Consider the following 19644-nt stretch of genomic DNA (forward strand, 5'->3'; position numbering starts at 1 on the left):
GTGCTATGGAAGATACTGGGGGGAATTGGAAGGGAATGGGAGTGAACTCAGGTGTATTGGGAGGGACTGGGCTGTACTGGTGATGAAATGGGCTGTAAAGGGGGGGACTGAAGGGGCACTGGGATAGAACTGGGCTGTACTGGGGATGAACTGGGCTGTACTGGGAAGGACTAGAGGGGTTGAATCGGCTGTTCCCGCCTCCGCAAACTCCCATTTGCCGAGGCTCCTGCCCGTCACCACCAGCACCCAATCAGTGCCAGGAAACCGGGGCCTCGGGGCGGTGCCTGGTGTCGGTGCCACGTTTCGGTTTTGCCTTCAACTCCCGTCATGCACCGCGGCCCAATTGAGCCCCATTGCACCCCGGACTACACTGCCCGTCATGCCCTGCGCTCCACAGAACCCCGCCCCCGTATCCCCCCTCCCCCCCATGTGTACCCTACCTTTCCCCCAGACCCTCCAGGATCCCTAAGTGCCCCCTCAGTATTTATTTGGAACCCCCCAAAATCGTCCCCGACTCCCCTGAATGCTCCCAACCCCAGAGATGCCCGTTAGAGCCACTTCTGGGAATTCATCTCCGATCATCCCCCGTGCTCTCAGAGCTCTGCCGAACACAGTCTCGCGCCGAAAATTCCTGCTGTGCCCCGTGTCCTAAAGCGCCCGGTTCGAGCTCCCCAAGTTCCCCCCAATTCCTCCCGAACCGCACACGTTTCCTCCGAGGGCCTCAAGTCGCGACTCGGACACAGAAGTGTCAGCCAAGCACCTTCCCGGACCGCACGCAGCTCTGCTTTACGCACTCCCGGGACTACAGCTCCCATCATGCTCCGCGCCCCAGAGAGTCCCCTCAGGGCCCCCCAAGTGCCCGCCCGGACCCCGAAGGGCCCCAGATTCCCCTCCCTGACCTCCAAGTGCCCACCCGGCTTCCCCAGGTGTCCTTCAGACCCCCAAATTTTCTTCAAATTCCATCCCCAGGTTTAGAACTGCCCCAAATGTGCCCCAGAAATGTCTCCATGGTCCCCAAAGTGGCCCCTTTTACCCTGTCTGAGAAAACGATAAAGAAGATGACAAAAGGAGTAAAAATAGGACTAATTAGCATAAAGAGGGAGGAATCAATAGCCAGATGTTTTCAATGAATTAATGAAGGGAATTCTGTTTTTTAGAACCAATCACCAATAAGTTTTTGGGTTGCTAAAAATGTATCGATTTTTTAAAATACATGTAAAATTTAGGTTAAAACATATATAATAATATTTTATATATTTATAAATATTATTACAATTTCCTGATAATTTTTTTAAAAAAGAAAAATTCATAATTTAGAAAAATTATTTCAGATGTCAGTTTTTGGTGGATGATTTCAGACACGGTGAGGTTGGGGTGAGGAGCAGGTTGTCCAAACAGGGTCAGCCTGCAAGGGGCTCATTCTCCATGCCCAGACCTCCTAAGGAGACACTCAGCATTAAGATCACTTGGGGAATGTTTCTTTCACCTCTTTAATGGATGGAAAAATAAAAAAAAATGCAGCCTTGATTAGAAAAGCAGATCAGGCGATGCACTTTGAAATTTTCCTCCATAAGAGTACTCCAAACTGGCTCCAAGCAGCTGCACAAGCCCTGGAGATGAAGACAATTGAAGGAAGAAAAGGAGGTCGTGACTGCTTTCTGGATTTGAATCAGCCCTATGCTGGATTTGGGGCTGAGTCCACAAGCTCCAGGCACTGAGAGAAGGTTGAAGAAGCTGCTCAAGGAGGCAGAAGCAAAACCCCAAGTCCCTTGGAGCATCCCTGGGCCCCACTGAGGGCAGGGAGTGCCAAAGGCTTCCCAGGGACTGCTGAGAGCAGATCTTTGAGGCCAGGATTGCAGGGAGCCGCAGGCTGTGAGCAGGGAACTGCAATGCTGAGCAAGGCCTGGGCTGGTTGGAGGGAGCAGAAAGGCCAAGCCCTGAGCCCAGGCCTGGCACAGCAGGGCCTGTCCCTCCCGGGTGGCTCGGGGCTGGCTGTGGGGCAGTGGGATGGGAGGGGCAGCAAGGACAAATGGCACAAAGCTGTGTGACACTCCCGATCCTCATGGCACTGAGGGCCAGTGTGACACAGCAGGGCCTCATGGAAACAAGAGGCCATAATGAGCCTGCGGGGCTGTAACACCCCAGAACACTGAAATAATGGGGGTACCCAAAGGTTCTCTTACTCGAGTTTAGTGCACAAGGAGAAATGCCAACCAGATAGTCCCAGGATGAACAGATGCACAGAATATTCTTATTTGCAAGGAACAGTCAAGGATCATAAGTCCAATTCTGAAGTTAATGGCCCATAGAGGGATGGAACCCTAAACCTCGGTGATATTAGCACCATACATTAACCAACTGAGCTAAGAGGTCAAAGCAACACACAGCTCTACTGGCAAAATATAGAAAATCAAGGAACTTGGAAAACCATTTAATAAAACATCCAACTCAAAATAAAACTCTTATCATAGCAGTAGCTTCATTGACTTAGCCCATTTGACCTGGAAACCTTTACAGAATTACAGAATGACAAAATGACTAGATTGGAAGAGACCTCCAAGATCACTGAGTTCAACCCATGTCCCAACACCTCACCTAAGCCATGGCACCTAGTGCCACATCCAGTCTTTTTTAAAACACATCCAGAGATAGTGATGCCACCACCTCTCCAGTCAGATCGTTCCAGAACTTTATCACCCTTTCCGTAAAAATTTTTTCCTAATTTCCAACCTATATTTCCCTTTGTTCAGCCTTAAGACTCTGTCCTCTCATTCTGTCAGTGGCTGCCTGGAGAAAGAGACCAAGCCCCACCTGACTACAAACACCTTTCAGGGAGTTGTAGAGAGTGATAAGGTCACCTCTGAGTCTCATTTTCTGCAGGTGTCCTGGGTTAAAGTATATTCTATCACCATCTTCAAGAACTGTTGAAACCAGGTGAGGCAGTGCTCCCTGCCTCCTCCACTCTGGCTTATCTTCTGTTAATGGGCCCATCAGCACCTTTGCTACACAGCTCACAGATAACCCCCTCCTGGACTACCCCATGTTAATGGGCCCATCAGGCCTTATCACATGACTCACCATCCCATTGTGAGATGCTCCGCCCAGAGGGAGAAACCAAGCATTCCAGCCTGGATATAAGCTGAGACTCTGAACACCAGAGGGGCGCTTACCCACTGGATTCCCAGAGGACCCGAGCTACACGACCTTTCTACAGGATCACTGCTTCAGGAAGACCACCTCATCTGGACTGCTTCCATCACTACGCTCAGGTTGTATTCTGACTCTGTCAGTGGTCTTTTGTATTATTGCATCTATTTTATTTTACTTTCTTTCCTTTTTTCCTATTAAATTGTATCTCTGACTTGGAGCCTCTCATTCGTTTTGCCTTCAAAATACTACACCAGGCTAAACAACCCCAGCTCCCTCAGTCGTTCCTCACAGGAGTTATGTTCCAAGCCCCTCATCAGCTTGTTGCCTCCTCTGGACACATTTAAGCATCTCAAGGTTGTTCTTAACTGAGGGCTCAGAACTGGACACAGCACTTGAGGTGTGGCCTCACCAGTGCCGAGTACAGGAGAAGAATGACCTCCCTGCTCTTGCTGGCCACACCATTCCTGATCCAGGCAGGTGCCATTGGCCTTCTTGGCCACCTGGGCACACTGCTGTCTCATGTTCAGTTGGCTGTCGACCAGAACCCCCAGGGCCCTTTCTGCCTGGGCACTGTCCAGCCACACCATCCCCAGCCTAGAGCACTGCAGGGGTTATTGTGGCCAAAATGCAGGACTCAGCACTTGGACTTAATAAACTTCACCTTGTTGCACTCTGCCCACCCATCCAACTGTTCCAGGTCTCTCTGCAGAGCCCTCCTACCTGCCAACAGATCGACAAATGTTCCCAGCTTAGTGTCATCTAAAAATTTACTAATAAGAGATTCAATAGCCCCATCCATGTCGTCAATACAAATGTTGAACAGAGCTGGCCCCAGCACAGACCCCTGAGGAACACCCCTGGTGACTGGCTGCCAGCTGGATGCAGCACTCTTCCCCACCACTCTTTGGGCCCGGCCATGCAGAAAGTCGCTAACCCAGCAAAGAGTGCTCCTGTCCAAGCCGTGGGCTGCCAGCTTTTCCAGGAGCGTGCTGTGGGAGACAGTGTCTAAGGCCTTGCTGAAGTCCCAACAGACAACATCCACAGCGTTTCCCACATCCCCCACACAGGTCACCTGGCCATGAAAGGAGACGTAAAAACTGGTCAAACATGACCTACCGCTCCTAAACCCATGCTGGCTGGCTCTGATACCCTGGCCATGACACAATATAAACGGCTCCATGACCTTTACCAGGTACTGAGGTCAGGCTAACTGGCCTATAATTACCAGGATCCTCCTTCCCACCCTTCTTCTGAATGGGTGTCACATTGCCCAGCTTCCAGTCATCTGGAATCTCACCAGTGGGCCAGGACTGTTGGTAAATGATGGAGAGCGGCTTCACAAGCTCATCTGCCCGCTCCCTCATCACCCTGGGGTGGATCCCACCTGGGCCCATTGATCTATGAACATCCAAGCAGCTCAGCAGTTCTCTGACTGCCTCCTCCTGGATACTAAGTTCCCTCCCACATCCAGTACAGAACAAAGGTTGGCCTTCCTATTGCAGTTAATATATTTGAAAAACTTTTTTTAATATCCTGTACAAAATTGCCAAATTAAGTTTGAATTGAGCGTTGGACTCCCAAACACTTTTCCTACATGCCCTAGCAATCCCCTTAAATACTCCTTGACCTGACCCTCCTTCCAAAGATGATACATCCTCTTTTTATTCCTAAGTTCCTTCAAAACCTCCTTGCCCATCCAGGCTGGACGTTTGCCTTGTCAGCTCATCTTTTGGCATACAGGGAAAGCCTGTTCCTCTGCCCTCAAGATCTCTGCTTTGAAGCACGCCCACCTTTCCTGGACTCCTTTGTTTTTAAGGGCTGCTTCCCTAGCAACTCCCTGAAAAAGTCTCGTAAATAGGCCAAAGTCTGCTGATTGGAAGTCCAGTGTAAAAGTCTTCTTGATGTTCTTCCTGATTTCACCAAATATCGAGAACTCTATTATTTCATCATCACTGTGTCCCAAGGAGCCTCCAACCACCACATCTCCCACCAGCCCTTCTCTATTTGCAAACAACAGGTCGAACATAGGCCCTCCCCTGGTGGGGCTCACTCACCAGCTGCAACAAAAAGTTGTCGTCCATACACTCCAAAACCTTCCTGGACTGCCTCCTTCCTGCGGTATTAAGTTCCCAGCAGATATCCGGCAGCTTAAAGTCACCTACAAGAACAAGGGTTGGTGATCCTGAAACATTCTCCAGCTGCTTATAGATTAAGTTGTCCACCTCTTCTTCCTGGCTGGGTGGATGATAACAGACTCCCAGTAGGTTCCCCTGGTACCCCGTCCTGTTTTCTTAGGGTACAACGGTAACAATGAAAACCTTACCAAGGGCACAACTCCCAAGTCCACAAGGAAAAGAACAGACAAGCTGTCAAGTTCTTCAAATATTTGTCCTGCTTTGCTGCAAGACTCCTACTGCACACACGGTGTGGAAAGCCAAGGGAAGCTGCAGTTGGTGGCACGTCTTGTGACAGAAGCTGCACCTCATTCTCCAGGAAGTGTTCTTGGAAACAGCAGACGGGACTGTGGAGAAGATTCTGGGAAAACTGAAAGAGCTTTTAAGAAATGAAATGAAAATGTAAAGAAGCAATCAAAGATGTCCTTGTCAAATGATTTTGATGCTCCCCTTTTCCATCTTGCACTACTTCTCCATCCCATGAACTACAAATGGATCTCACCTCTAAGATCCATGATTTGGCAAGTTGGAGATGCTGTAAAATACCATGAGCTACACACAATTTGCCTTCCCCTGTTTTTCTTGGAAAGCAATGCTGGAGACACAAGTGCAGTGCTTGGGCCAGGTACGAATTCTGCATTCAGGGAACGTGCTCTGACAGTGTCTGACCCTCAGCAGGGACAATGCACAGCAGCAACCAAGGGGATTGCTCTGCCACAGTGCAGGAGTCAAGACTCTGGGTCTTGGCTCCTGTGGGCAAAGTTCCTGTGTTTGGACCGACTTGGGGCTGCCCCCGGGGAGCGCGGGGCTCGGCGTGGGGCTGAGCGGGCATCAGACAAACGGACCCGGCTTCAGTTGCTACGGCAGCAGCGGCAGCAGCGGCAGCAGTGGCAGCAGCCGCGGCAGCAGCAGCAGAAAAAGCAACTTTTGGCGACTTCCTCCTGCTTTTCCTCTCCCTCTCCCGCAGTCCCGCACCCTCTCCCGATCTCCCTGTCCCGGTGTCCCCATCCTCTCACAGTCTCCCTCTCCCCTGCAGGGCCGGGCCATGCCCCGGCCCGCCCCCGGCCCCGGGCAGGGCTGCCCCGTCCCCGCCCCCGGCCCCGGGCCTCCCGCCGCGGTCTCGCCTCCGCCGGTCTCTGGCTGTCCTGGCGATGGCGGTGCCGGACGGGGATCAGTGCCTGGGGCTGTGGCGGCATTGCCGCCCATTGCCTCCGCCTGTGCCGAGCCCGGCCCCGGACTTGGCCCCGGCCACGGCCCCGGCCCCTCCCGGGCCCCGCAGAGGGCACACGCGGCGCAGCCGCTCCCACAGCCTCCGCTGCGGCTTCCCCGGCCTGAGCTCCGCCGCTCGGCAGCGTGGCCGCCGGCCCCGAGCTGCCGCTGTCGTGTTGCCAGGATCGAACGCCTGGGGATTCCCAACCCGGGGCGGTTGAGGGGCGCTCGGGGGCCGTTCCTGGCCCTGGGCCAAGCACTGACAGCTACGTCTCGCCGGCAGGGAACGCGCAGCAGGGCCTCCAGGAGCAGTACCGGCTGGGTTCGCTGCTGGGGCGCGGCGGCTTCGGAAGAGTCTTCGCAGGGACGCGGCTCTCGGACGGCGCACCGGTGAGCGACGGGGCTGGCAGCGGGCGCAGGAGGAAGAGGAGGAGGGCGGAGGAGGAAGACCATGGGGCTGGGCAGCGTGGGCAGCGTGGGCAGCGAGCTCAGCCCGCTGCTCCCTCTGGCTTGCAGGTGGCAAATCAAAAGGGTGCCACAGAACCGTGTCCGGCACTGGGGAGAGCTGGTGAGTGAGTGGGGGCCAGCGGGAGAAGCCGGGGCGTGCCAGGTAAGGACGAGCCGAGGCCCGGCAGGGTGGAAGCCGCCAGGACGCCTCGAGGGAGAGCAGGCGTGGGGCCAGCGGAGGGTGCAGAACATCCCGGGCTGGGTGAGGGCTTCCCCACCCCTGGCACGGCCTCAGCCCCACTGACGGCATCGTGGTCCTCCCACAGCCCAACGACACCAGTGCACCGCTGGAGATCGTGCTGCTGGACAGGGTCTCCACTGGCTTCCCTGGTGTCGTCCAGCTGCTGGAGTGGCTTGAGCTCCCCAGTGAAATCGTGATGGTGCTGGAGCGCCCGCAGCGGTGTCAGGACCTCCAGCATTTCATTCGGGCATGGAGGTTCCTGTCCGAGGAGGTGGCGCGGGAGCTGTTCCGCCAGGTGCTGGAGGCCGTGCGGCACTGCACCAGCTGCGGGGTCCTGCACAGAGACAACAAACCAGAGAACATCCTGGTTGACTTGACCACCGGGCAGGCCAAATTGATCGATTTTGGCTGTGGCACCTACCTTCAAGACACGGCATACACTCAATTTGCAGGTGAGCCCACGCAAGGATGTGCTCCCAGTTGCTGACATCTCATGGCCCAACATCTCACAGCCCAACCTTGGTGTGGCAGTGGGGATTCTCCTTTTTGCTGCCAGTCATGGCACTGAGACTTCAGGTGAGTTACTTTTGAGCAGGGGTGGGTTGGGGCCCAGCTTCCAGCCCTGCTGGCAGCCTTTGCCAGCCACTCTGCCCAGGACTGGGGCTGGGGCAGCCAGCCCGACAGAAACACCCGTGGGTGGGGGTATCAGAGAGCGTGGAGTCAGAACCTGTGTACCAGCCAGTTTGGTGTGCAGGTGAGAAAGGGCTTGGACTGCTCCTCTGGCCTTCTTTGTCTTGTGTTCATAATGTTATTTGGGGCAATGCAGGCAGGGAGGAGGAAGGCATGGTTTTCCTCCTGCTCTGAGTGGGTTTTTTCTTGTTCTGGTCAGGCCTTTCCAGGGCTTCTGCTGCCCTTTTCCTACACCAGTGGTTTCTTTTCCAATGCCAGTTTTTCACACAAGTCCCAGGTCCTGGTGGGAGGGCAGCGGGTCACACCATGTGCCACTGGGGCAGTCCCCACATGCCCAGGGATGCTGGGGCCAGGCTCTGGGAGCAGCAGCATCCCCCTGATGAACTCCATCTGTATTCCATAGGAACACCAGCATACAGCCTGCCAGAATGGACCGACTTTGGCTGGTACTATGGCGAGCCAGCTACCATCTGGTCCCTGGGCATGCTCCTGCACCAGATGGTCTGCGGGCAGCACCCTTTCAGGAGTGGCTGGAACATCAGCTGGGGCCAGCTCCCGCTGCCACAATGGCTCTCTCAAGGTGGATCCTCATCTCTGGGCACGGGGGGAATACCAGTGCTGGGAGACAGCAGTTGGCTCGTGAGCATCCTGCTCTGGCAGCTGCTGAGGAGGTGGCACATGTCCTGCTCTCCTGCTCTCCTCCAAAACAGGGAATTGATGGGAAAGTTTAGGCCCAGCTCTGAGCACATCTAGCATGGCCTGGGCATGGGAATATGGGGCAAAGCAGCCAGGGGCCTTCTCCAACTGACTGGCAGTTTCTGGTTTCTCTTCCCAGAGTGCAAGGATCTCATCAGGTGCTGTTTATCCGTGGATGACATGGAAAGGCCTTCATTAGAACACCTTTTTGGTGATCCTTGGATGCAGGAGATTCATCTGGAGTAGAAGAAGGGAGAGAGCCAGAGGCTCATTTTGATGCAGGGCCCTGGTAAGTTCCAGCTGCACACATGCCTTGGCAATCAGAAGCAAAGAAACCCAGAGTTTTTTGTGCTGCTTGTGTCACTGCACAGGGGTCATCAGGTGGGCACAGGCAGCCCTTGTGCTGGAGCTGAGCTGCTCTGCCCACCACTGGTGGCTGCCATGCGAGTTGTTTTGGCTTGTGCTGGTTCACTGACAGCTGGGGCCCTGGGCAGAACACTGACAGCCTGGTCTCACCCCCAGGGAAGGAGAAGGAGCCCCTGGAGAAGCTGGACCAGGTGGGGCTGCTGCTGCTGGAGACAGCGAGGACGACAACAAGGATGACAACCTTTTCCTGAACCTGGCCACCAGCAATTGATGGTGATGGACTTCAATTCTGGCACCTTCTTCAAAGCCAGGCTCCACAGCCAATTTGCAGATGAGTTCACACACAGGGGGATGCTCCCAGATTTGGGCATTGCACAGCCTGGCCAGGAACCAAAGGTTCCCCCGTTTACGGGGGCTGATGCAACTGATTGTTCAGTGGGCTGCCAAGCTGCTTTTTGGCAGGGCTGGGGTGGTTCTGAAATGGGAGTCGGCTCCTGGCCCTGTCAACAGCCACCACCCCCCACCATGCCCTGGGCTGGGGCAGCCAGCCCGACACAAACCAACCCCCAAGTTGGGAGCAGAGGTGGGACTCCAGAACGTGTGCTCATCTGCTTTGCTTTGCCGGCAAGGAAGGACTTGGGCTGCTCCACTCCCTTTGTTTTCTTTGGGATCACCATTATTTTGGGGGGCAGTGTAGGGGGGGAAGAGTGAAAGCATGGGCTTCCCTCACTGGTGGGTGGGTTTTTCCCTAGCATGCAGGGCATGGGGGCTTCCTCAACCTCTGACAGAGATAGGATCTTTTACCTTTTCCCTTTTTTCCCTTTTTTGTCTGTAATCTCTTTTTGTTAATTTGATGTTTGTTTTTCTAAAGGAAGCCTTCTAGGTGGTGTCCAGTCTTGACTGGGAAGTGCTTGGGACCAGCTGTGGAGTGGATGAAGGAGAAGGCTGAGGACGTGGTTTAGGAGCAGCTTTTCTTCTCGCGGCGGATGGCGTGAGGTGTGTCCCCGTCTTGTTGGCACGGGTGGGGTAAGAGCTTTTGGGAGATGGCAGCCAGCACAGGAGCATCCTGCTCTGGGCAGCTGCTGGGGAGGTGGATCTGCCCTGGCTGGCTGCAGGCTGGGCACGTGTCCTGCCCTCCTGCTCTGCTGCCAAAGGCAGCAATGATGGGCAGCTTTGGGCCCCGCTCTGAGCACGGCCAGCATGGCCTGGGCACCGCAGGCGGCTGGGACAAGGGCACAGGAGCCTTCAGCTGACGGGCGGTTTCTGGTTTCTGTCCTTGCAGCCGGGCTCTGCGGATGCTGAGGCTGCTCTGGGCTCTGCCAGGGCTCTGCTGGAGCTCAGTACCAGGCCGGGATCAGCCAAAGAAGAAACGGTGTGACCTGCAGCAGACTTGCCTTGAGCATTTTGGCAATGCAGCCCAAGTTTGCAGAGGGTGCATCTCCAAGGGAAAACATGACACCCCCCCAAAATAAACTTCTTTAATACCTTCTGAAATGAAATCAATCTGGGGTGACGCCAAATGACATTTTTCAGCTTGCTCAAGCTGTAGCTCAGCCCTTCTCTGAACAGTTCTGTCCCCCACCTGCATTTTCCTTCACAACTGCTCCCTATTTTCCCCCAGTGAGTGCCCAGCTGATTGCAGTCTCCATCACACTATTGCCATTTTTGGTGCCCGTCACCATGAGGAAGACCGAGCCCCAGGCTTAGGGACTCATCCTGTCACTGGCTGAGGGGCAGCAATGCCTCAGAGGTCTGGTGCCATTTTAGTGTCATTCAGAGCTGCTCTCTTGCCCTCAGCTCTCCTCACTGCTGAGTTCCCACTCCCTTTTCCTCATCCTTCCAGCAGGATGAGCTCTGTGAAGTCCCGTGAGCCACCCCACTCTTCCCGGCCCACCCACCCATCTCAGTTAGGCTGAAGCTGAAGCTTCTTTGTCTCCTCTGGCACACCAGTGCAGTCCCCTCTGCGGGGAGCCCAGAGCACAGCACACAGCAGTGCAGTCCGGGCTGGACCAGCTGCCCTCCACCCCTGGCTTGGCTGTTTGTGGCAGCCAAATGCTCCCTGTTTGCAGCTGTCCCTGCAGGATGGCCCCAGGGCAGAGCCCAGCCGGGCTCCCACTGCATCCCCTGGAGCTTGGGGCAGATAGTGGTGCCAGAGCTGAGGTTCATGGGGAGCAGCCAGAGCTGTGGCTTGCAGTCAGTGTTTGCAAGTGTTGTGTTCTCACCTCCTGCAGCTCGTGGGGAAGACAACGAGTGTTGCCAGGCCAGCAGTGGCCCTCTGTGCAGGGCCAAGGCTGAAGGGCTTTCCCATTCCAGAGGAGCCGGCACTGAGCCTTGGCAGGGCTGGAGCAGAGTCTCGCCTGCTGTGCGGGACTCGCTGCCCACCAACCGCTCCCACCCGCAGCACTCCATCCTACAGGGACAGAAGGGTCTGTGTGTGCCAGGGGCTCTGGGATGTCTCTGTACCCCTGGACAGAAGGGTCTGTGTGTGCCAGGGGCTCTGGGATGTCTCTGTACCCATGGACAGAAGGGTCTGTGTGTGCCAGGGGCTCTGGGATGTCTCTGTACCCCTGGACAGATGGGTCTGTGTGTGACAGGGGCTCTGGGATGTCTCTGTACCCATGGACAGAAGGGTCTGTGTGTGCCAGGGGCTCTGGGATGTCTCTGTACCCATGGACAGAAGGGTCTGTGTGTGCCAGGGGCTCTGGGATGTCTCTGTACCCATGGACAGAAGGGTCTGTGTGTGACAGGGGCTCTGGGATGTCTCTGTACCCATGGACAGAAGGGTCTGTGTGTGACAGGGGCTCTGGGATGTCTCTGTACCCCTGGACAGATGGGTCTGTGTGTGCCAGGGGCTCTGGCATGTCTCTGTATCCATGGACAGAAGGGTCTGTGTGTCCCAGGGGCTCTGGCTTGTCTCTGTACCCATGGACAGAAGGGTCTGTGTGTGCCAGGGGCTCTGGGATGTCTCTGTACTCATGGACAGAAGGGTCTGTGTGTGCCAGGGGCTCTGGGATGTCTCTGTATCAATGGACAGAAGGGTCTGTGTGTGCCAGGGGCTCTGGCTTGTCTCTGTACCCATGGACAGAAGGGTCTGTGTGTGCCAGGGGCTCTGGGATGTCTCTGAATCCATGGACAGAAGGGTCTATCTATACAAGGGTTTCCATAACATCTTTGTTCCCTTGGGTATGGAATGAACACAGAGTGAAGGTGTCAGTCATGTTCCTTGTGCACTCCTTCCTTTCCATACAAGACACATCTATGCACACCCCCACATACAGATATTTTAAAAGGATAGGGATGGATAGAGATTTCCCTTAGAGCTCTAACTTTGGCACAACTCACTTGTTTGCTGATGGTCAGGGAATTTTTTTCCCAGCTCTTTGTGAGTAGGTTTCCAAGAGCTGAGGGGAGCAGCATTCAGAAGCAGTTTCAGGATTTCTAGGCAGGAAATGGAGCTGACAACCATCAGTGTAACTCGCCCTATTCATCAGGATGGGCTGCTGGTTGTTTAGGAATATGGCACGATGGAGCCACTATACTTGGAAAAATCCCAGCTCTCTGTGGATCTGTGGAAAGGGGAGAGCAGCAGGAAAACTTTGTATCTGCTTTGGGGGACACAAGGTCCAAGGAGCTGTGGTGGCAGAGGGTGACCAGGGCTGGTGGCAGGTGAAGTCCCATTTCATGACATTCATGAATGGAACAGGACGAAGCTCCAAGCACCCCCAGTCCCACTGATGAAGTCTCTGTGATGCTGCACATGCTCAAGGGAAAGCTGCTGTTCCACAATCTACTGAGATTTATATATCTTTTTGTTTGCAATACTTTATGTTTACGTTTCAAACTGCAAAATTTTTACACTCACGATGCAGTCATGCACAATCCATCTTTCAATTTCCTATTGCTTCAAACCACTATTTAAATTAACTTAATATTGGTTAAAAAGCCCAAAATCTGCCAAAGGAATTCAGCTGACAGATTTTTTCCACCAGCACATTAACAAAGTAAGTCACTGAGTTGTCTGTTCAAAAAATCAGTTACCTCTTTCCTAATCCAAAGTTACAGAAGACTTTTCACTAAACATTTGGGGTAGTTTTTATCTTTTATATATTTTCTAATCTTTTCTTTTTCTTTTTTCTTTTTTTTTTTCAAAACATAAACCACATCCTATAAAAGGCATTTCCTTTGCTCCTGGTTCCCCTGTGGAACTGCTCCCTTCCTGGTGGCCAAGCTGCTCAGGCAGAGCCCGGCAGCTCCTGGCCCTGCAGGGCTGAGGCTTTTCCCCGTTGCTGGGCACAGACTGATGGAGCAGCACTGCTGAACACGGGGATACACAGAGGGAGCAGAAGCAGCTGCCTTTGTCCACCTGAAGCTCCAAGGCCCAAACTCTGAGCAGACAGGGCTGGAAGAGACTGGCAGGCTCCCTGTTTGCTGTGCTGCCCCACTTGTGCCCGGCCCAGCTCTGCGGGAGGCAGAGGGAGAACAAGGGGCAGCTCCTGCCAGCCCCCAGCCCCGGGACCCCTCCGGCCCCGGGCCCTGGGGCACTGTCAGCACCCGCTGCTCCAGCCACGGCTTCTACTGGCCCTGACAGCAACAACCAAATTGTGCCTGATCCCCAGGGAGCAGCAGCAGGGCCTGCATCTGATCCCTTAGTCTGGGGCAGGGCTGGACAAACGACCCCCACAGCAGCAGCAGCAGCAGCAGCAGCACATGGAGCTGACTTTGAGCACAGGCCCTGCCACTGTTCCCTCCCGTGTGCAGGGGTGTCACAGCAGCCTGAGGCACCCGGGAGCCCTCAGGGCCAGCAGGGACTTGAGATGGCAGCCCTGGGCTCCTGGGGGTTGTGAAAGGAAGAGAGGTGGGGACTCCTTCTCCACGTAGAGCTTCCCAGATGGAAAAGGCTGCTGTGAGCAGGCAGCTGCAAGGGCAGAGAAAGGAGGGTCTCCACCACTGGATCTGTGCCAGTTCCACAGTCCTGGGCAGCAGCCACCGAGCACAGGGGGAACAGAGGGCACAGCAAGAGGGACAAAACCAGGCAAGGTCAGAGACTGGGAAGAGCCAGACCTGGGAGCAGGAGCAGCTGCTTCATTGCACTCTTGAAGAAAGCTCTTGGCTGCTTCAAAGTGCTGAAAGGCATGAGGAGCAGAGAGGAGGCCACACCAAACAGTGCTCCTGTTTTCACACCCTCCCTTCTCAGTGTCCCAGAAGGAATTGGATGAACTGTATTCTTCTCTCCGAGTCGTCTCGTTCAGTGTGAGCAGCTTAGCAGCAGGAGCTGAAGGAGCTGAAGCCTTAGGCCACAAGCACTGACCAAGAGGAAATTCTTGAGTCAAGTAATGCTGCTAACATGGACCTAACTGAATCCAGCTGATAGAAATCCTAGAATTATAGAATTCTTTCTGTTGGGAAAGACCTCTGAGCACATCAAGTCCAGCCGTTCACCCAGCAGTGTCAAGCCCAACACTAAACCTGGTACCTGAAGTACCAAGGCCTGGAGAACAGGCCGTGAGCCAAGGTGTCCTCTGGATGCAACTTCCAACCAAAGATTATCTTTGTATGTGCTCATTAATGAAATATGCATGGTCATTAGTGCTGTGATAGATGTATCCCCTCATCAGTGAAACATGGATTGATCTTTTTGTATTTAGAAACTGGCCAAGGCCATGAAATCAGACATCTGGCCTTGTTTGGGGGTGGATGGTATTGGTTATTGGTTATATTTGAGCTCTGACCAGGCTTTGGAACAAACCCAAGAGGAGAATGAAACCAGATGTTCCCGCACCAGAAGTGCTGTCAGTTTGTTTATTCAGCGCTATCAGAGCTGGGCCCTCTCACAGCCGGGTTGGAGCCTCACCTGTGGCTGGAGGCACCTGCAGGAATTCCCAGTGTCCGGGAGTGGCTCTGCAGTCCTTGGCTGTGACAGCTTCCCCCAGCTGATGTGTGGATCTGGTTGATGGGAAAGTCTGAGAGTAACTGGTACATCTTTTTTCATAATCACTGCAGGCAATCTTTGGTAGTTACGATTGGGTGCATTGCTGAGCTTCTCCTTTTGTCATTCTTTGCAGTTTTGTGTTATAATAAATCACACCATACCTGAACCTTGTGTCTGTGTTTTTGGTGCTGACCCTGCTCACTGGCAGAACAGACACTGCAGCCTCACAGAACCAAGGGTACATTGTGACACTGCGGGGCCTGGTGTGACCAAGGAGACCAGAGTGACACCGTGGGGCCGCATGGAACCAAGGGACCGGTGTGAAACTGCGGGGACTCTTATAATCAAGGGCCCATTGTTTTCCTCTCCCTGCCCCAGCCATGCAGAGCAGCCCAGTCCAGTCTGGCCCAGCAGCAGGAACTGGAGGCACTGGAGGTCATGGACAGCCACTCTGTGTCTGCAATGCTCAGGAGATGCTCAGCTCAGGCAGCTCCTGCAGCCCCAGGGCCAGCCCCGCTGCCCAGCACAGCAGCAGAGAGTTGGCCCTGGGGCTCCTCAGGCTGCTCCTGCTGCCCCAGGGACAGGGCAGCCTCTTGCCAGGGCTCCTCTGCACACCCACGGGCTCCTGCTCTGCTCCTGGCACACGGCAGCTTCCCACAGAGCCTTTCCCAGGGGAACACGTCTGTGCTGGCCTGAGCAGCCATTGCTGCAGCCCCTGCCCTGCTGCCCACAGCCCCGAGCTGGGGCTGCTGCTGTGCAGAGCACGGGGGCTGTGCTGCCCGGGGCCCTGGGCTGCCTCTGCTGGGCTCTGCTGCTCAGCCCGGGAGACAGAGGCAGCTGATGGTGCTCCCTGCACTGACCCCCTCCCACACAGGCTCTGCTGGGGCCATGGAGGCTGCTCAGAGCTGCCTGCCTTGTTCCAGGGCTGCCACATGGCCTTGGGGCTGCCCTGGATCCTCCTAGGGAAGTTCCCTGAGGGTCAGAGCAGTCAGTGCCCAGACTCCTCTCCCTGTGCCTGCTGTGTCCCCTGGGGCTGCAGAGCTCTCCTGGCTCACAGCAGACATTCAGTCCTTGATCTCGGGGTGACCCCACCCTGGCCAGGCCTGTGCCCAGGGAGCTCCACTCCTTGCTAATCCCTGGCACATGCTGTCCCTGCAGCTCCCCTGTGTTCTCCTGGCAGCTCCCAAGGCCCTCCAGACAAACATTCCCCTGCCATCAGCCCTGGCACAAGCTGCAGAGCCCCAGGAAGGTTCAGCACAGGCCATTCACCATCTGATGGGCCCTGGCCACCAACAAGCAGAACCTGAGGCAGCCCTGAGTCCCCTGAAGGCCACGCTGGGACCCTGATGTCATCCCACTGAGCCCTGGGAGAAAAAGGAGCACAAGGAGCCTCTTCAGAGTCTGTTCCTTTGGCCTGTTCCTGAGAGTGACTCTGCAGGGAGAGCAAAGCCTTCCTGCCCTGCCCTCCCTGTGCTGCTGGAGCTGCTGTGCTGGAGCCCAGCTGTGTCCCAGCAGTGCCCATGGCCAGTCCCTGCCTGTGGTCACAGCAGGGACACGCAGCAGGACAGTGACCAATGTGCCAGAGCACTGCAGCCTTACAGCCACAGAAGGGCTGGGAAGGAGAGGCTGGAGCTGGGAAGAGCAGCACTGAAAGGACCAAGGGCTGCTGCTCCCTGGCAGTGTAGCTGTGCTGGGACTCTTTTCCCCTTCTCCCCTCTAACTTCATGCAGGTTACAAAGATGGGATCCCAGGAAAAACAAGCACTGCAAGCTGGTTTATTTTCTTGAAATGTAGCAATACAGTAAATCCTGGTTTACAGAGCTTCTGGGTCAAATTAAAGAGGCAGACAGTGAATTAGATGGGGGTGATTAAAAAATTTTACTGGGGATAATTTTCTGACAGAAAAACCAATTGAACACTACCAAAGACCTGGGAAGGCCTTTTGAGCCGTTCATGAGTTCCATTCTGAAAATTAGGGCCAAGAAAACAGGCAGTTTGTTGCTCCTGAAAAGCATCTACTCATCATTTTCCTCAGGGCATCCTTGAGCTCCTGGTTCCTCAGGCTGTAGATGAGGGGGTTCAGGGCTGGAGGCACCACCGAGTACAGAACTGACAATGCCAGATCCAGGGATGGCGAGGAGATGGAGGGGGGCTTCAGGTACGCAAATGTGCCAGTGCTGAGGAACAGGGACAGCACAACCAAGTGGGGGAGGCAGGTGGAAAAGGCTTTGTGCCGTCCCTGCTCAGAGGAGATCCTCAGCACAGCCCTGAAGATCTGCACATAGGAGAAAACCATGAACACAAAAAACCAAGATATAAACAGATGGAAAAGAAAAGAAGTATAAGTTCCCTGAGGTAGGATTTGGAGCAGGAAAGTTTGAGGATCTGTGGGATTTCACAGAACTGGTCCAGAGCATTGCCATGGCACAGGGGGAGGGAAAATATATTGGCCGTGTGCAGCAGAGCGTAGAGAAAGGCACTGGCCCAGGCAGCTGCTGCCATGTGGGCACAAGCTCTGCTGCCCAGGAGGATCCCGTAGTGCAGGGGTTTGCAGATGGACACGTAGCGGTCATAGCACATGATGGTCAGGAGGGCAAGCTCTGACCCAAGGAAGAAAACAATAAGAAAGACCTGCGCAGCACATACTGCATAGGAGATGGTCCTGGTGTCCCAGAGGGAATTGTGCATGGCTTTGGGGACAGTGGTGAGGATGGAGCCCAGGTCGGTGAGGGCCAGGTTGAGCAGGAAGAAGAACATGGGGCTGTGCAGGTGGTGGCCGCAGGCTACGGCGCTGATGACGAGGCCGTTGCCCAGGAGGGCAGCCAGGGAGATGCCCAGGAAGAGGCAGAAGTTCTGGAGCTGCAGCTGCCGCGTGTCTGCCAATGCCAGCAGGAGGAAGTGGCTGATGGAGCTGCTGTTGGACATTTGCTGACTCTGGCCATGGGGGCCTGTTCAAGGAGAAAAGTTCAGTGACAGGTTAGGAGAAAGTTCTTTCAGTAAAATCAAAGCCTTTTCCCACAGACCATTCTTCTGTATCACACTGACAGCCTTTTGATTTTCTAGCAGATTTTCCTTAAACTCCAACTGGGGAGCCCTGGTTGGTGCTGGCTGAGTGGGTCTTCAGGTTCAGGGCAATTACATGCAGGGTTTTTACAATTCAGCCTTGCCGTGCAGACGTGAGAGGGGGACAGGGAACCCGTCCTCATGTTCCACTTTGAAACCCTGTTAATACAGAAGTCTCTGTCAGCTTGTACTCCCACTGCCAGTGACCAGGAATGGTAAAGTCTGTTTAAATGTTCTAGAGTTTTTTCAACAGCTTTTCTTCATCTCCACTTGACTATTTTTGATGTCAGAAACTCTCAGCATTTCTGCTGCTGCGCTCAGGGAGAACAGAGCAAGTTCTCTGAGGAAAGGTGGTGCATGGAGAATGAGGGGAGGAGGTCTGTCACCCTGTCCTGTTCCAGGATTCTCTGGGCTTTCACCTGTCCCCTACACAGGATGATCACCCTCCCATGTTTCCTTTAAAAACCATCCTGACACTGCTGAGAGCTGATGGATCCACCACAGTCCACCCAATGTCCATCCTCTTCTCAAGGGCTCAGCCCCACATTTGTACCCAAGGACACACGGGACTCATTCCACCAACCCAACAGCATTTTCTCCATCACAGAACTTGTGTGTCTCCCCGTGGGGCTTTCAGATAACACAAAGATGCTACAGGGCAGGTTTGCATTGTGGAGGGAAGCTGGAAGCTTGGAAGGAAATCTCAGGGAGACTTTCAAGTGTCCTAATGATGGCACTGGATTCAATGAGATGGAGCTCCTTCCCTGGCTGCACTGACAGCATTGCCCACAGCCGGGCACTGGGGACAGGGTCACCCTGAGCCAGCTGTGCCCCCTCCCAGAGCCCCCCAGTGCCAGGCAGCTGCTCCCAGCCCTGTGCTCTGCAGAGGGAACTGGGCCCAGGGCTGCAGAGCTGCCCCACGGCTCTGCTGCAGCTCTGCCTGCACAGGAGGGGGGCTTCATGCCTTGGACCCCCAGCCCTGAGGGCAGAGGCTTGGCTGGGGGACAAGAGGGAGGGGGCTTGTTCCGAGGGAGGGGCTGCACTGGAAAGGATCCTCTGGAGATCTCTCCCTGCCACAGCATTTCTGGGTTTTGTTTTCTCTCATTGCCTGATCTTCTCTCTGCTTCCTGGAGATTTTTCTCCTGGAGGTATTTCCCTGTTCCTGATCTCTCCCTGCCAGCACTCACAGACCCCAAATCTCTGTGCACTCTCCTTGGCCCTACAGAAACCTGCCTGTTTGCAGGGCACTGGCTGGGGGCAGGTTCTGTTTGGAGCTTGGAGAAAGGACAGGTCAGACTAAGCCTGATGGCTCCAGTGAAGGTGATGCTGGTGCTGTCCATGGGCAAAGGAGTGGATGAAAGCACTTTTGGGAACCCATGAATAGCACTGGAGGTATAGTTCAGATGCCTTAGGGACTTTTAAACATGAAGTTGTTTATTATTTATCCCCCCCGTTCACCAGGAGTAAGAAACTGAAAACAATGACTGAGTAAATTTTATCTTTATAAAAATTATTGTCCTGGAAATATTCCTGGAGTGAGCAGAAGCCCTGAGCATGTCCACATGCTTACAGCAGAGATAGTCTGAGTTGTACTTACAGAATCCATAATGGGATGTTCCTGCTTTAGGAGATCATTGCAGGAGCTGCAGCTGCATTGTCCTGCAGCCAGAGGCTTCCAG

The 19644-nt window shown here is 54.5% G+C and overlaps 1 protein-coding gene and 1 pseudogene across 1 annotated transcript; one reads left to right on the plus strand and one right to left on the minus strand.

Moving 5' to 3' along the window:
* The first annotated feature begins 6475 nt into the window (after positions 1-6475).
* LOC136302461 (serine/threonine-protein kinase pim-1-like) lies at positions 6476-10351 on the plus strand. Its single transcript, XM_066205947.1, has 6 exons — positions 6476-6749; positions 6817-6929; positions 7057-7101; positions 7307-7673; positions 8315-8412; positions 10256-10351. Exons 1-6 carry the CDS (start codon positions 6476-6478, stop codon positions 10349-10351), a joined length of 993 nt encoding a protein of 330 aa, XP_066062044.1.
* Positions 10352-16874: 6523 nt separating this feature from the next.
* On the minus strand, positions 16875-17827 carry LOC136302462 (olfactory receptor 14C36-like; annotated as a pseudogene).
* Positions 17828-19644: the final 1817 nt, after the last annotated feature.

The sequence above is a fragment of the Chamaea fasciata genome, unplaced genomic scaffold, assembly GCF_029207755.1.
Source record: "Chamaea fasciata isolate MVZ Bird 193981 ecotype frontalis unplaced genomic scaffold, bChaFas1.0.hap1 SCAF_29, whole genome shotgun sequence".
Lineage (NCBI taxonomy): Eukaryota > Metazoa > Chordata > Aves > Passeriformes > Sylviidae > Chamaea > Chamaea fasciata.

What these genes read in the sequence shown, in the direction of transcription:
- LOC136302461 (XM_066205947.1), top strand. Translation starts at nt 6,476, where the DNA reads ATGGCGGTGCCGGACGGGGATCAGTGCCTGGGGCTGTGGCGGCATTGC. An exon ending in GGGATTCCCAACCCGGGGCG is followed by an intron (nt 6,750 to 6,816) that starts GTTGAGGGGCGC and finishes TCTCGCCGGCAG; the next exon opens with GGAACGCGCAGCAGGGCCTC. An exon ending in GGCATACACTCAATTTGCAG is followed by an intron (nt 7,674 to 8,314) that starts GTGAGCCCACGC and finishes TGTATTCCATAG; the next exon opens with GAACACCAGCATACAGCCTG.